At 40.8% G+C, this 15,583-nt stretch overlaps 1 protein-coding gene across 7 annotated transcripts in view; it reads right to left on the minus strand.

Annotated features, from left to right (window-relative positions):
- Positions 1-15,583, minus strand: part of LDB2 (LIM domain binding 2) — a 234,256-nt gene that overhangs the window by 55,642 nt on the left and 163,031 nt on the right. For all 7 annotated transcript variants that reach the window (XM_083755044.1, XM_083755046.1, XM_083755045.1 and 4 more), the window contains one exon: positions 7,707-7,879. In XM_083755044.1, coding sequence (XP_083611170.1) covers positions 7,707-7,879 — 173 coding nt within the window. The remainder of the gene's footprint in view (positions 1-7,706; positions 7,880-15,583) is intronic.

A 15,583-nucleotide genomic window follows, 5' to 3' on the forward strand; every position in this document is an offset into this window, starting at 1 on the left:
GGGAAGACAACCAGGCAAGGGAAACTGCTTGACATAAGAAAAGAGAGCTAGGGATTGGAAGAGACTGTGATCCAGAGGGATATGGGTGAGACCAGCATGAGAGGAGGAAACAGAGAGAGAGCCACACAGGTCCAAGAGCTGCAGAGATGAGGCGGGATGAAATTTCACATACTTATTTGGAAAAAATTAAGCCAGTCCCTCCATGTCTTTCACTGCAGGCCTCTAGAACATGGGTAGGCAACCTAAGGCCCTGCCTTCTCAATCTGGTTTGAAGACGGTCCGGGAATCTGCATGTTTTTACATGAGCAGAATGTGTGCTTTTATTTAAAATGCATCTCTGGGTTATTTGTGGGGCCTGCCTGGTGTTTTTACATGAGTAGAATGTGTGTTTTTATTTAAAATGCATCTCTGGGTTATTTGTGGGGCATAGGAATTCGTTCACACCCTCCCTTCAAAATACAGTCTGGCCCCCCACAAGATCTGAGGGACAGTGGACCAGCCCCCTGCTGAAAAAGTTTGCTGACCCCTACTCTAGAACTAGGGCTGGTGTCTGCTATGGCCTGTGCCTCAGGAGGGGATCCACTGACAGTCATTGGGTCTTCTTCCTTGAAGTTACATGCCCTCCTTGAGTAAGAGAACCACAAGAATAACAGTGTGAATACAACCCCAAGAAATTTGAACTGCTTTGTTTCATTTCGGTCCTTTATGTTTTTACTGTGTATTTTTATTCTGCAAACCACCTCGAGATGCTTGGATGAAGGGCTGTATACAAATATAATATATAAAATAAAATAAAAATAGAAGTGACTTTTATGCGTGTTATAACAGGAAGGAATCTGTAGCTGCTGCTCATACAGTAAGTAGCTCTCTGTGCTGTACCCAAAAGCACAGGTCTGCTTATTATGGCTACCTTGGAAGAATAAAAGCGTTCTCTTTGGTCAGGAGGTAGTGTTCTTCCACTGACAGATCCTGACAGCAAAACCAGGGCTCGCTTGGCTTCAAGTATTTCCGAGCGCTTTTATTTTGCTTGTTCCCAAAGCAATTCTCCTCTACTGCTGTATACTAGGGCTGTTTTTATTTTAATTATTTAACAAAAAAACCCACCCATCTGCAGAAGAGTCGGGATGCATACGACACCCCAAATTAAGATACAATTAAATACCAGCCTAAGCAGAATTATCTTAAATCCCATGTTCATTCTGTCTCCTGATCACCAGGATCCACATCCTGACCCAGGAAGCAGCACCCCTTAGTTTCCTGCCCCTTGAGTGTCCGGGGGAACTAGCAACTCTGTATGTTGGCTAGCGTGATCAGATGCTAAGGAGCACAGGGATCTCATATATTTAAGAGTTGTTAAAGCAAGGAGACTTTGCTAGCAAAGTTTTTCTAGGGTGGAAAAATGTGCCACAATTGTTTGCAATTTTTCTTGTGTATGTGTGTCTGTTTTTGTTCTGTTCCTACTATGGACAAGGGACGCAGGTGGCGCTGTGGGTTAAAGCCTCAGCACCTAGGACTTGCCGATCGAAAGGTCGGCGGTTCGAATCCCTGCGGCGGGGTGCGCTCCCGCTGCTCGGTCCCAGCGCCTGCCAACCTAGCAGTTCGAAAGCACCTCCGGGTGCAAGTAGATAAATAGGGACCGCTTACCAGCGGGAAGGTAAACGGCGTTTCCGTGTGCGGCTCTGGCTCGCCAGATGCAGCTTTGTCACGCTGGCCACGTGACCCGGAAGTGTCTCCGGACAGCGCTGGCCCCTGGCCTCTTGAGTGAGATGGGTGCACAACCCCAGAGTCTGGCAAGACTGGCCTGTACAGGCAGGGGTACCTTTACCTTTTACTATGGACAAGAGGTGGGAGTTTCTTGCTGTGGATGCTTGTGGGCAACCATTCAGACCTCTCAGGATGAGGCCTGGATAAGCTGCAGAGTGTAGGTGAAAGTTTTATGTTTCTCGAAAGCCACAGAGGGAGAGTCCATTGGCTCAGAGTGGGGCCTTTGTGCGAGGGACAGAGGGGCGGACTACCGTACATGAAACAAGGTGAGGGAACTGTTGCCAAGACCATAGGTTGTTTAATCTGTTTGTTCATCTTGTGTTTGTTTTTTATCTAGTTATTTGCTTGAATTGAAAATTTGATTCTTGTCATCATAGGTTTGCTTGCTTACCCTGTGACAGAATTGCCAATTTGTTATTTATTGGACCTGTTTATATGAGCTGGTAATTGTTGTATATTGTTATGTTTCTCCGTTTATTTTTTTATTACTTTGTCCCCTGCCCTGGGACTGGAAATATTCTATCAAGAGCAAGCTATGAATACTGTAAGTGAATAGTAATAAAATACACAAGAGCAGAGGGTATTTATAAATGAGTGGTGGACACTGGACAAAAGATCTGAGCTTTGATTAATCTTCTAGGACTCAGGAACACGCTACGGAATTGATTGGCAGTAGATTCAATAGACAAAGTACTTCTTCATATTGTGCATAATTAACTTACATAATTCACTGCCACAAGATCTGATGGCTTTGCATTGGAGGATAGGTCTATCAACAGCTATATGCCATGACAGCTGAACAGGATTTCCAGGTTTAGAGGCATAGGCATGCCTTTGAGTATACATTTCCTGGTGGGCAACCGAGTGAGACAGGGATGTAGCCTTCATGGGCATCGTTCATGGGCTTACTGGCTGGCCATTGGGTGATACTGGACTAGATAACTCGGCAGACCAAATGTAGTTTACATAGTTTCACATCAAATATTTAGATGGAAAATTTACTCCCATCGCTTTTGCTCGTAATTCTGATAGATGTTAGTTGCTTAACAGTGACAATCTTTGGACATGATGTGAATTTTATTTATATCTACAAATATTATACAGGACATGCCAGGAAATTCATTCCCCCCTCCTCTGACCCTGGTCCTCCCTAACAGTTGAGGAGCTTCTGGAATAGTATAGGATTTTGCACAGGGAGCTGCGATAGGTATTTTGCACAAAGCCACTGTTAGAAAATGATTCACAATTTCTCCACGGTTTTTTTTTAATGGTACATTTGTTTAGTGTCTAAAGTTTCAGTGCAATGGCTGATCTCTCTGTAGTTTGAATACCATTAACATACTGTTTAAAACCTAGAGCTCATGTGTTCTGGGACTTTCGTTTAACGAGACATTATCTAGGAAAGTATAAAATGCAATTTTCTGAAAATTTTCTTTTCCCTTTGTAGTTGTCACCGTATCTACCCTACAAGCCCATTCAATGAGTTTCTCTTGCTGTATTTAGTAAGAAAATAAATTTCAGGCTCATATAGTCACATGTTATTAACTTGCCAGAATTTGTTAAATGTGGCGGTGCCTGCTAGTTTAGGTTGGTTTTTTGAAAGGACCAGAAATTCATTAGAGACAGGTTCTGGTAAAGGGTGTGAGTCACAATAGTGAATGTGGATATTGGTTTTTTGGCTCTTCCTTTGTACCTACCCGGTGATGAGACCTAGTTCTGTCTCCTGTCCCAACAGTTACTGTAAACTCACAGATTTAAAAGAAATACAAGCTCTGGGTTGTGGCAAACCTACATTAAAAATCAATGGATCATGCCCATGTGTATGATTTCAATTATGACCATTTTTAAAGAGACCACATACACTCACAGATCGTAACAGCTAACAAACACACTATGTGACGATATTTAACTTTCTAATTTTCTAATTCTAAACCAAACTATTTCTCTCTAATCAATTAAGCCAAAATCTCACTCGAAACTGCCTTCCTTCCCTGCCCCCAAAGCTGCCTTTCCTATAAAATCCAAAATGAAAAGGTCTCCAATTAAGAAAACATTCTCTGTTGTGCTGCATTCATGTTACCGTGCTGTGAGCTCTGACATTTTGTTTCTGTGGTAACCAAAATCAGCTGATTAGTTGGCATGGCAACAGAAAAGATGTAATCCCGGCAGACACACTCTAATCAATGCCCCCAGCACAGATGGTCTCTGGAGGATCAACAAGAAAGAGGCTGGCAGGCATTCAGGAGATCACGTGGCAACTCCAGACTAGGCCAGGGGAAAAAAGAAAGAAAACTAAAAAAGAACATTTCTCAAACTAACCAGTAGCTTTTTAACCCCTTCTTTGTCTTGCTTAATTGTCAAAGATTCTGCAACTTCCACCACCAGGAGGGAGAACAGCATCACTTTAGCTTTATTATTTTTATTATTATTGCACAAAATGTAAATTTTACAAAGTAATAAATTCTTCCCTGACCTTCAGTTTTTATTGCTTAGAGTTTCTTATATCTGCCCAAAATCCTTATTTGATAGATGGTTTGTGTAAATTCATAAAAGTAATGTGCTCCTTTACTTTTTATAAGGTAAAGGAACATAAATTGATCACTGGTGTTATGTCCAAGACTGAGACACAGACTGTTGATTCAAATGCGCAGGAGGGAAAAGTATATTTCAGCTATGCACACAGGCTGTTATTACAGTTTTAACAATGCTGATCTTTTATGCATTTACGTGGTGCTATAAGGAAACACAAGCATCACTAGCCTTAAATAAAAACCATTTCTACCATGCCATCAAAGTCGGATAGGGCTGGAAAGAGACAGTTGTTTTAAACATGAAGGCAGGCGTTACACTTCATGCTGTGGAAACTCATCTTACCATTGATTCTAGTAAAAAGGCTATGCAGGGTTAAAAAAATAAAAGCTTGTGAACCCTTTTGACCAAAAATGACAGTGAGACAAAAGAAATGTTGTATACATGGTGGAAAGCAATTAGAGGTGAATGGGAATGAGGGAATTCTTTTTGAAAAAATGTATTTGCATAGGCTTGCCATATTTCAAGAAGTGAAAATCCGGACACAAAAGTTGTTGAGCTTTCTTTTGGGTGGACGGATGAAGCGATTTCCCCAGAAATTCACCAAAAATTCAATACTTCCGATACAGGCTGCCATATGCCCAGGGTTTCCCGGGATATTTTAACTGGTTTCCGAAAATTCTGCCTGGACGCCGTTTTCGAAGGACGAATCCTGGCTATGTGTGGAAAATTCTGGGCATATGGCAGCCCTATTTTTGCACCCTGGACTTTCTCCTTATTTGGTAGATTCCACCCCTGCCAGGGGCCTTGGCATGTGGTGCCATGACGCCATCACTAAACCGAAGACCTGGAGGCAAGTGAGATAGTGACCACTCACAAGGTCTGCCACCAGTTTCTGAATATTTCTCCAGAAGGTGAGAATGACTCCTATACTTGTACAACTCTAGGTGTGTGTGGACTCTTTTGACCTTTTAGTTTATCTGTAGTGGTTGGAGGCAGGGGCAGAGATCAGAATCCTGCAGCCCGACATATATTGAGAGGAGCATGACAATAAGGTTTACATTATCTATTAGCTGGATTTACATAGCTAAGAAAAAAGGCATTTTTGTTTGGTTTGGTTTTTTATACCCTTTGCCTGTCTCCAGCGTAACTGCTAAGAATGCTGGACTTGGTGGTCCCTATTCATTTCAATGCTACTGGAACAGGCGCACTTTCCCATAAATGTGACCTCCATCTTTCATTACTGGGGCTGCTATAGGCTAAATATGCAATTTTTCAGGGAAAATTAGGTGCTGAGATGAACCACCACAATTTTCTAAACACTTTGTTTCGGAAAGATTCTTCCCCTACCCAACCAAAGACCAGTTAATTTTGCTTCAATCAGTTGGGTAGTTACTTACTAAAGAGAAGACAACATGCTGACCGATGCAGCAGAAGTTAATTATTATTGTTTTATCTTATAGTATTTTATTTGTTGCTTTTTCACTCCCGAATGGAACACAGAAATTAACATGCAAAACAAGAATGCTAAAAACTGCTGTCTATATAGAAGCTTCATTTATTTTCATAAACAAGAAAATAATTTAAGAATTTTTGGATGGCACCATATCAGAAACAAAGAAGAATGTTTAAGAATGTGATGGTAGGGAGTCTTTTCAGCCAGCAGAACATGGCTTGATAGGTCTGTCTCCCTGGAAAAAAACTTCAGAGCCTGGCCATTGAAGGATAATATCTATTCAACTATTCTATTAATCAAGGGTTAAACATTCCAGAGAACCAATTTCCTACGAAATATTCCATTAAGTCAACTGGGCCATAATCTTGAGGCTGGTGCTATTCAGTATGGAGGCTAAACATGGAAGCAAAAAGGATGATTCAAGAGCCATGTCATAGGTCTAGCTAGATGGAGTGGTTCATAGGCATAATGCTAGATGGAGTGGTTAGCTAGATGGAGTGGTTCATAGGCATAATCCTAAAACTTGATGGTTGCAATGGGAAGACTGTAAACCCAATAATCTACCAATGTCAGACTGCTAACAGTGAATTACCAGCACCCAAACCAAATTCCAGAGTCCTGAGAAAAGACAACTACAGGTAACTCGCAACTTATGTGCATTTAACTTGTGTACATTCAGTTTTATGCGAGTGACCAAAAATTTAAACATGTAAAAAGGGGGTGGAAAGGGGGAGGGCAATCCCACCTGCCACTGAACCCAGTGTGTTTGGATTATACATCATTTTGGCTTTGGAACATAACCTCAGAGAAAATCGTATTGGCTGCAACACCTGGAGCCATAGCACATCCTTAATTTGGAAGGAGGTGCAAGGGACATGCGCTGGAGAATGCTGGTGGTCTATGATGAGAGATGTCATAGCTTCACCTCTCACACTGCCTGGGGGTGAAAACCTACCTGCGTTACTTTGCTGCTGTAGCAGAGGCCCTCCAAATTTTAAGCCACCATCCCTGACCATTGGTCATGCTGGATGGTGCTGATGAGAACTGAAATCCAGCATAAGAACAGCATGGCTGGATCAGGCCAAAGGCCCATTTAGTCCAGCATCCTGCTCTCACACTGGCAAACAACATGTCTGCAAGGCAGTAATATGAGCACACGCCATGTGTGGTGGCCCAATTCATGTGACTCTTTCCTCTTTAAAATAATAATAAAAATGAAGTAGATCGTGAAAATCTGGTGTCTGTATGAACACACCTTTTATGTGTGACTATTAGCTGTTTTTTCATACACCATTGGAGCACTGGCTTTCTTGCTATATATGAGTTGCACAGTGTTGTGTTTCTTTTGGAATATAAAAAGTACTTGTGATTTCTCCCAGTTTGTGATTCATGACCAAGGATCTAGTCATGCAGTAAAAAAACAAAAAAATGTTCAAAGATTGAATTCTACCTGAAGTTAATGACTAAGTACTATTTATTTATAACTGTCTGGATGGATATAAATATGAATTATATAACTGTATTATATAATTGGTTGAGTTGGACTTTGTGATTTCATTCATTGGCTCGACTGCCAGGTTTTGGTTTTTACTGATTTGCACTTAATTAATTTTGTTTTACTTCTTATCTTAATAGCTATATGATGTCCATCTTTTCTTTATATGCCAATGACCTATGGTTATAAGCAATAAATCAGAAATGAACTGAAGATTGAAGTTTGTGTACAATATTGTGAATTTTCACATAAGTTCTTTTTCTGGGATTATTTAACAGAACTTCCACTTCAATGGTGTTTCAGTTTTAGCAAATTAAAATTCAAGATATCTGGAATCACTTCCGCCATCCACAGATAAACCCCCCCCACCAAACCACCAGTTATTAATCTCTAATGTAATCTGAAAAGGGACACTGAAAACCCAACAACAATTTCATGTTTCATATTAATCTTTCCTATTACCTTTGTAAACATTGGTTTTCCATGTTGAGTGACCATGGTGCATTGATCACAGTCCACTGTGATGGAGGAGTTGTGGTATGATTCTTTTGAGTGCTTTAGGATGTAATACAGGTCTGTCACACCTCCTTCAAAGACAGTGCTAAAATAACGAGGAATGAGGGTCCTTCCAATGGCTGTTGGGAAAATACAAAACAAATGAGCAAAGGGCACTAGACAGGACACTTTTAAGTTGTTTACTGCTGTTCATTTACTAGAACAATGGTAAAATCTGATCAAAACTTAATGCAGATTCCAATTAAACCAGTAAGAAATAGACTACACTGTTCCCTGTGGAGAGTGAGACCTGCAACAACAAAAACTGGAGACCTTCACATATTGACATGTGGTCCAAAAGGATATTATGATGGAGGTCCAGAAGAGGCCAAAAAAAATTAGTAGGGTTGGCTCCGCCCATCATTTTCCCAGCACAGGTCATTTACCATGGTGACCAAATCCAGAACAGAAGCCAGGCTCCACCCCATAATCTGCTCAGAGGTGATCTCCCCCTAGTTCTCCACCTAGATGCATCCCTAATTGCTGGGTTTTGGCTCTGGGTCTGCTAAAAATTGTTTCTACACCTCACCTTCCTTCCTTCCTACCTACCTAAATAAATAATAAACCGGTTTCAATAATAGAAACAAGTAAAACCATTCCAAATGAAATAGAACAGTCTAGACTTTCACTGGGCCCCGAACAGGTATATCAGATTTTCAAATTTTCAAATATTGGGATACCTAAAAGGCAGTCAAATACCTAGTAACAGCAGTAGCAATAGGTGAAGAAATAAATATAAGCTGTAGAAGGAGGGTTTGTGGCCTTGGGTCAGAGTCAGGCATCTATGTAGGGATGCGTCTGGGTGTCCCAAAATATGTCTTATTCTTAAAATTAAGTGAGAAACACTAAGTAGTAATAGACAATCTGTAGAATTTTAGAACTGAATAATTTTAAGAATAATTAAGATTTTACTTATTTATATTGAATATTTTGTTTAAAATACTCCTTCGGCCCTAATATACTTTTTGAGAGAGAATTTGCAATTGACAATGCATTTTAGCATGAAAACAAATAATGTGGCTAAATAATTTAGGTAAAATTAGAAAATTGTAGAGCTGGATTTTCTGGCCTCCATCGTCCAGTCTGTGTAGCAAAGCCGGTTTAACCATTCCACATGTTGTGACTGGTATGCATTGCCTGTCAGATAAATTTTTTCCCCAGGGCCACAAATGGGTTTATTCCATCTGTTAGAGGGTCACTTTATTTAGGCAGAAAAACCACCATAGATTGATACTACCTCAATGAGGATAGTATTGGTGGAGGTTTTGCTATTGACTTAAATCTCCATGTCCATTCTGCTATCTCTTATTGTCCCTTGCAAAATTACTGTCCTTACTGCCATCTGTGGACACTTTTGTGATGGGTTAGGGACCTTCTGGAGCAGGTAGTGGTGGTGGTGGGAGACAAGGTGGATTTGATTTAAATCAAATTGATTTAAATCACAATTTAAATCACGAGTCAGTAAGACTTGATTTAAATCATTTTCTCACAGAAAGACTCATTCTTGCTGGTATAATCTTAATATTTACAACCAGATGAAGGTTTCATCTTTGGAATAATAAATTTTCAGAGTAGTTTTTACAGTTATATCAAAAATTACTGATTATTTATACTATCAGAAATACAAAGACAGGTAATTATGAAAATATTGTTTATATTTGGACAACTTTTCTGCTGTACTTTATTGGAAGGAGAAAAATAATAATTTCCTTAATGACAATTTAAACAATTTATTTGACTAAAACAATAACATTGTAGCATATGTCTCCATGTTTGTTAACTGATGTGGTTAAATGATTTTTTCAAAAAAAAATACACCTTAGACTGAGTTTTAGCACACATGAAAAACTTAAAACAAATCCTTATTTCCTGATGAATAGCCCTTGGACTATAATGTAACTTAAATAGAAAACTACCTTTAGAAAGATTTTTCCTCCAAAAGCATTTTATTTCAAAAATCCGATTTAAATGAAAAAAATCTGGTTTAAATTTAAAAACACACACCAATTTTTAAAAATAAAAACCCCATTGATTTTTTATCTACCCTGGTGGGAGATGAGGAACCAGATGTCCTGGTCTGGAAGCAGATTTCCACTGCACAAGCAGGTGGACATCATCTAACATCATTGCATGCAGGGCTTGATGTAATATTTCATTGGACTTTACTATAGAGAAGAAGAAGAAGAGTTTGGATTTGATATCCCGCTTTATCACTACCCGAAGGAGTCTCCAAGCGGCTAACATTCTCCTTTCCCTTCCTCCCCTACAAGAAACACTCTGTGAGGTGAGTGGGGCTGAGAGACTTCAGAGAAGTGTGACTGGCCCAAGGTCACCCAGCAGCTGCATGTGGAGGAGCAGGGAAGAGAACCCGGTTCCCCAGATTACGTGACTACCGCTCTTAACCACTACACCACACTGGCTCTCAGACCCAGGTTATTTTTAAGTCCTACTACAGCTAGAGAGAGTTTATAGATAAAGTGCACTTCTGTGCATGCCCAATCAGGTGCATGTCTGATGAGACGGCAAGAGCAGCAGCCCAGGTGAGGAAATTCCACCTTTGAGGTATTCTAACATCTGGTATTCTAACATCTGCCTCAGTGAGGGTTAAGCAATGGAGTGCTGAGGAGATTCAACAGCAGAAGGGCAGCTGGAAGATGTGAGAATGGAGATGGGGGGAGGTTTGTATACACCAGTGATGGCCAAACGTGGCCCTCCAGCTGTTTTGGGACTACAACTCCCATCATCCCTAGCTAACAGTACCAGTGGTCAGGGATGATGGGAATTGTAGTCCCAAAACAGCTGGAAGGCCAAGTTTGGCCATCACTGGTATACACCTTTGCCCCAACCCCAGTAAACCTCCTATGGGCTGCTGGAAGGCAGGACCTGCAATAGTCTGTGTAAGGAAGCTTCGCTCAGTGAGAAACCCTGATTGTCCTTTTTTATAGCATTTTAAATATATTGTGATGCACCTTGAGAACTTCAGTTAGTAAGAGGGGTGTAAATATTTCAAAGAAGCAAAAGCAGAAATAAATGTTTGCATACTAGGCAGGCAAACTGAAGAACTTGGATATGGTTTGTTAAGCACTGTACATTTCAAACAAATACAGTTCCTTGCAATCCTCATTAAAACTTCTGTGTGTGCCCTCTATAGTGTATAATTTAATGAGGGGAGAGAAACTAGAAGTCCAGTGTACACGCATTTGTTTTTCAAAAGTGCTAAAAGATTCATACATTGCTTTTTTTGCGATATACAACAAACATGAAATTAACCCATCAAGTTAATTCCTTGCTCCCCTAAGGCTAATCAGCACAAATTAAATTTCATGCTAATCATCTTGTACAGCTAACATGTGACAGAAAACCTTGAATTTGTTTTGATAGAATTAAATACATTTGTGTGGCTTATAAAAAGAAAAAATGTACAGTTTGTGATAGTTGATCTCAGGAGGTAAAAGAATACTGTCCCTTTTTCTCCTTACATCCATTAGAAACAATACAACATAAGAAATAATACTAGTTCTGTATTGGTGTTATTTTTTTAAATAAAAGGCCCTGAAATATTGGCATCCCATTGCTACGGAGTACATTTTGCCTGCAAAGGTATAGAAAAAGAATCAGGTGCCATTTTGCTGAATTCACCTATAACCTGTAGAGACATCATCAAATTGTCTTGCAAATCTCCCTACATATAGGAAAATTATTTTCCGCCCTGTCATTTGATATCAACTTTCATTTGCTGAGATGCGCAGGATACCAGATCAAAGAAACGCCTTCTTCGTAACAACAGCATAACACAGGGTACCAGATCTCTCAAGGTGAGAGTCGCTGATGAGGTAGTGGAGGAAGACAGGAACACAAGTGGATTCTTCCCTTGATTGACCAGGTACTATCTTTTGCCGTCACTAGGCTCCCTAATCTACCAAACTTCACCCCCTGAACCACCGACCATCACTCTTTAGTTCATAGGCTCTGGCCCTGAGTGACAGGAGACAAGCAACTCAAAATCTCACCTCACCTCCGTACGTAAAGACCAGGCAAGCTTTGCCATCGCTACAACAGTGTCCGCAGGGAATGAATGATGAATCTTCACTTATTGTCGGCTCTAGAGAGCCAAAGTGGATAAGGATGGTGTGAATGTATAATATTAAATGGAATATTATATATATTCCATTTAATACACACACACACACACACACACACACACGTGAAACTCGAAAAATTAGAATATCGTGGAAAAGTTCATTGATTTCAGGAATTCAACTTCCAAGGTGAAACTAATATATGAGATCGACTCATGACATGCAAAGCGAGATGTGCTTCCACTTCTCAGAGGTCCAATTTTGTTCCATTTGCAATCTTTGTTTTGCTGATTTCCTTGAATATTCTAATTTTCTGAGATTGTTAATTTGGGGTTTTCATCAGCTGTATGACATAACCATCACAATGATAACAAATCAAGGCAAACATATCTCGTATATCAGTTTCACCTTTTAAGTTGAATTACGGAAATCAAGGAACTTTTCCACGATATTCTAATTTTTCGAGTTTCACCTGTAGAACAAATAAAGGCTTGACTTATCTCGCTTTGTATGTCACAAGTCTATCTCATATATTAGTTTCCCCTTTTAAGCTGAATTACGGAAATCAATGAACTTTTCCATGATAATATAATTTTTCAAGTCTCACCTGTATATATATGAATCTCCTATATATATAGGAATCTTCATATATATATATATATATATATATGCAGGTTTTGGTGTCCTCGGGTGTCTTCCCGTGTAAAAGTTGGGGTGTCTAGGCGACGTTTCGACGAGGTCTCACTCGTCATCTTCAGGCTGGTGCTTTCGGCTTCTTGTTACTGGAACAGAGCGGGATCTCAATGTTTGAGTTCCTATAAATACTGTAGAGGGGGTGTGGTGTCTAGCCTCCAATGTTCTGGGCAGAGAAGAAGTTCCCAGGCTAGTGTGCCTTTTCTTCTTTTGTTCCTTAATTACTTGAGAGATACCTTGAGTGATTTCTTGAGTGATATCCTGAGTACCACTTAGGTGGGTCATTAGGTGTGGATTAGTTGCTAAAGTCTTTGTGTCTTGACCTCTTGAACTTTGTGAAGAGTTTTCCTGAGAAGATGGCTGTATTGCACTTAGTTGTGCTTTGGCTTGGCTTCGTGTATAGGGGCGAGCTGTGGTTTTGTGGCTTGTGTCAGCCAGATCTGTGTAGGGATTGCAGGGGGGTGCAGCATCCGGAGGTGCCACCATGGATTGGCTACTGGATGGTGTCAGTAATTCATCTGTGGAGAGGGTCTGGGTTTGGGTCTGGTGTGGTTGATTGGTGTTGGCGTTCTGTGTGCCTCTGGATCTGGTGTCAGTTTTTGTGGGGAGGGCTAATTTCCAGATGTCTGGCAAGCGGGATGTGTCGTCACGCTTGTTCATGTTGTGAGGGTGTTTCTCTATCTCGATGGCTTCCATGATTATTCTCTTGTGGTGATGTTCCGTGTTAAAGAGCAATTTGGAATCTGCAAAATTAATTTCGTGTCCTGTTTCTTTATATATATATATATATATTTGCTTTCGTAGATTTTCACGGGTACAGGAATGCAGGTTTTGGTGTCCTCGGGTGTCTTCCCGTGTAAAAGTTGGGGTGTCTAGGCGACGTTTCGACGAGGTCTCACTCGTCATCTTCAGGCTGGTGCTTTCGGCTTCTTGTTACTGGAACAGAGCCTTTCGTAGATTTTCACGGGTACAGGAATGCAGGTTTTGGTGTCCTCGGGTGTCTTCCCGTGTAAAAGTTGGGGTGTCTAGGCGACGTTTCGACGAGGTCTCACTCGTCATCTTCAGGCTGGTGCTTTCGGCTTCTTGTTCCAGTAACAAGAAGCCGAAAGCACCAGCCTGAAGATGACGAGTGAGACCTCGTCGAAACGTCGCCTAGACACCCCAACTTTTACACGGGAAGACACCCGAGGACACCAAAACCTGCATATATATATATATATATATATATATATATATATGAATATGAATCTTCACTTATAGAAGTGAAATTTTAGGGATGTTATTAGAAGCTAAACCTGATCCCAGCCCAGAAGAAAAAATAGGATTCGAGGGCTGTATTCTTAGATCAGAAGAATCTTTATTTGCGCCAGCCACTAGCTATAGCAATAAAATAAAATGTACTGAAGACAGAGGTAAAAACTTAACTATGCAAAATATATTTTGAAGGTTTACATCTATTATCAGATAATAGATCTTATTCTAATTGCCCCCGCTAGAAACCTTGCAGTTTTTGCTGTCACCTGATCATCTTGATCTGCTAGTTAAAAGGACACAGTAGCATAGGTTGAGCGACCAGGCATGAACAATAGTAGAGGAATAAGAACCTCACTCCTCAAATCTTTATAAAGAGTGCAAGCCAGAAGCACATGAGCCACTGACTCAATACTGCCATCTCCACAGGGACATAACCATTTTTCCAGCAGAATTTTTTAAACCATTGCTATAAACCTCTTTGGGTATGGGAGGTACTGGCAGTCGCCTCAATAGCTCACCCCCGCATGGATCAGAGAGGGGACGGGCAAAGGCGCTGGGCACCACGCAATTCACCTGATGTGAAACCCCCAAATCGCTGTTGGATGCAGACATTCTCCTAATAATCAGGTTCTAATTGCTGTTAAGAATAGGCATGCACCAGAGGAGCTGAACATTAAAACTGCAGACCACCAGCTGCATGGAATTGAGGTTTGAAATTGGGAGAAGATTCTATTTTGTGTTGGAGGTGGATGGAGGAGAGGGGGAGATTTACATTTATGATTTGGCAACCTTCTCCTAATACTGAATTTTAAGATATACAGTGGTACCTTTCGATATGAACAGGATCCGTTCCGGATCCCCGTTCGCATCCTGAAACGAATGTAGTACAAGGGAGGATGGTTTAATGTATGATGTAACACTCAGATTTAAATGAAGATGTAAAGTTGTGTGTGGCTTGAAAGGAGTAAAGGGGGAAGAGAGCCTGGTTGCTTTGTTTGGAAAGATGTCACTGGAAAGTGAGAGTCTACCCACCTCCAAAAAAAAAAAAGACTGAAAGAGATCGTAGAGATGTTGAGATATAACCTACAGCGGCACCTTGGTTTACAACCATTTTGGATTACAACTATTTTGAATTACAACCACGTCAACCCCTGAAGTGTGTGTCCCTTTTTTGGATTACAACCCATTTTCTTTTGGAGGCCCCTTTGGCGAAAGCGTGTCTTGGGTTACAACCTGTTTTGGTTTACAACCGGACCTCCGGAACGGATTATGGTTGTAAACCAAGATATCACTGTATTTTCTAGAAAAAGGAAAATGCTACAGCAGCGGTGAAAGGAAAGTGGCGGGAGGGCTTTTTGGATGTTGGAAGAGGAACAACATTGCCTTTCCCCTCCCTTCTCAGCCGGAGGAATAAATAGCGAATCTCTGGAACTCGTTGACTCAGTGCCAGTGGAAGAGAGGGATCTGCTGTTGTCGATTTGGAATGGCTTGAGTATTATGGGAAGAAGCTGAGCCGGAGAAAGAAGAGGGTTTAACCTTGAAGTTGCAGCTCCGCCTCAACCAGGCCGGAATACAACAATAGTGGGAGTAAGGAGACAGTCCCAAATGCTGCAGGAAAAAGGAAAACATCAGGGAGCCACATAAGGCCAAGAGACCAACAACTGACTTTTGGATGTGGCACACACAGGATGAAAAGGAAAAAGCTATTGTTCCTCACTTGGAGCCTCTTTTTTTGGATGTTAAACAATATAATAACAC

This window comes from Podarcis gaigeae (assembly GCF_964106915.1).
Source record: "Podarcis gaigeae genome assembly, chromosome: 9".
Lineage (NCBI taxonomy): Eukaryota > Metazoa > Chordata > Lepidosauria > Squamata > Lacertidae > Podarcis > Podarcis gaigeae.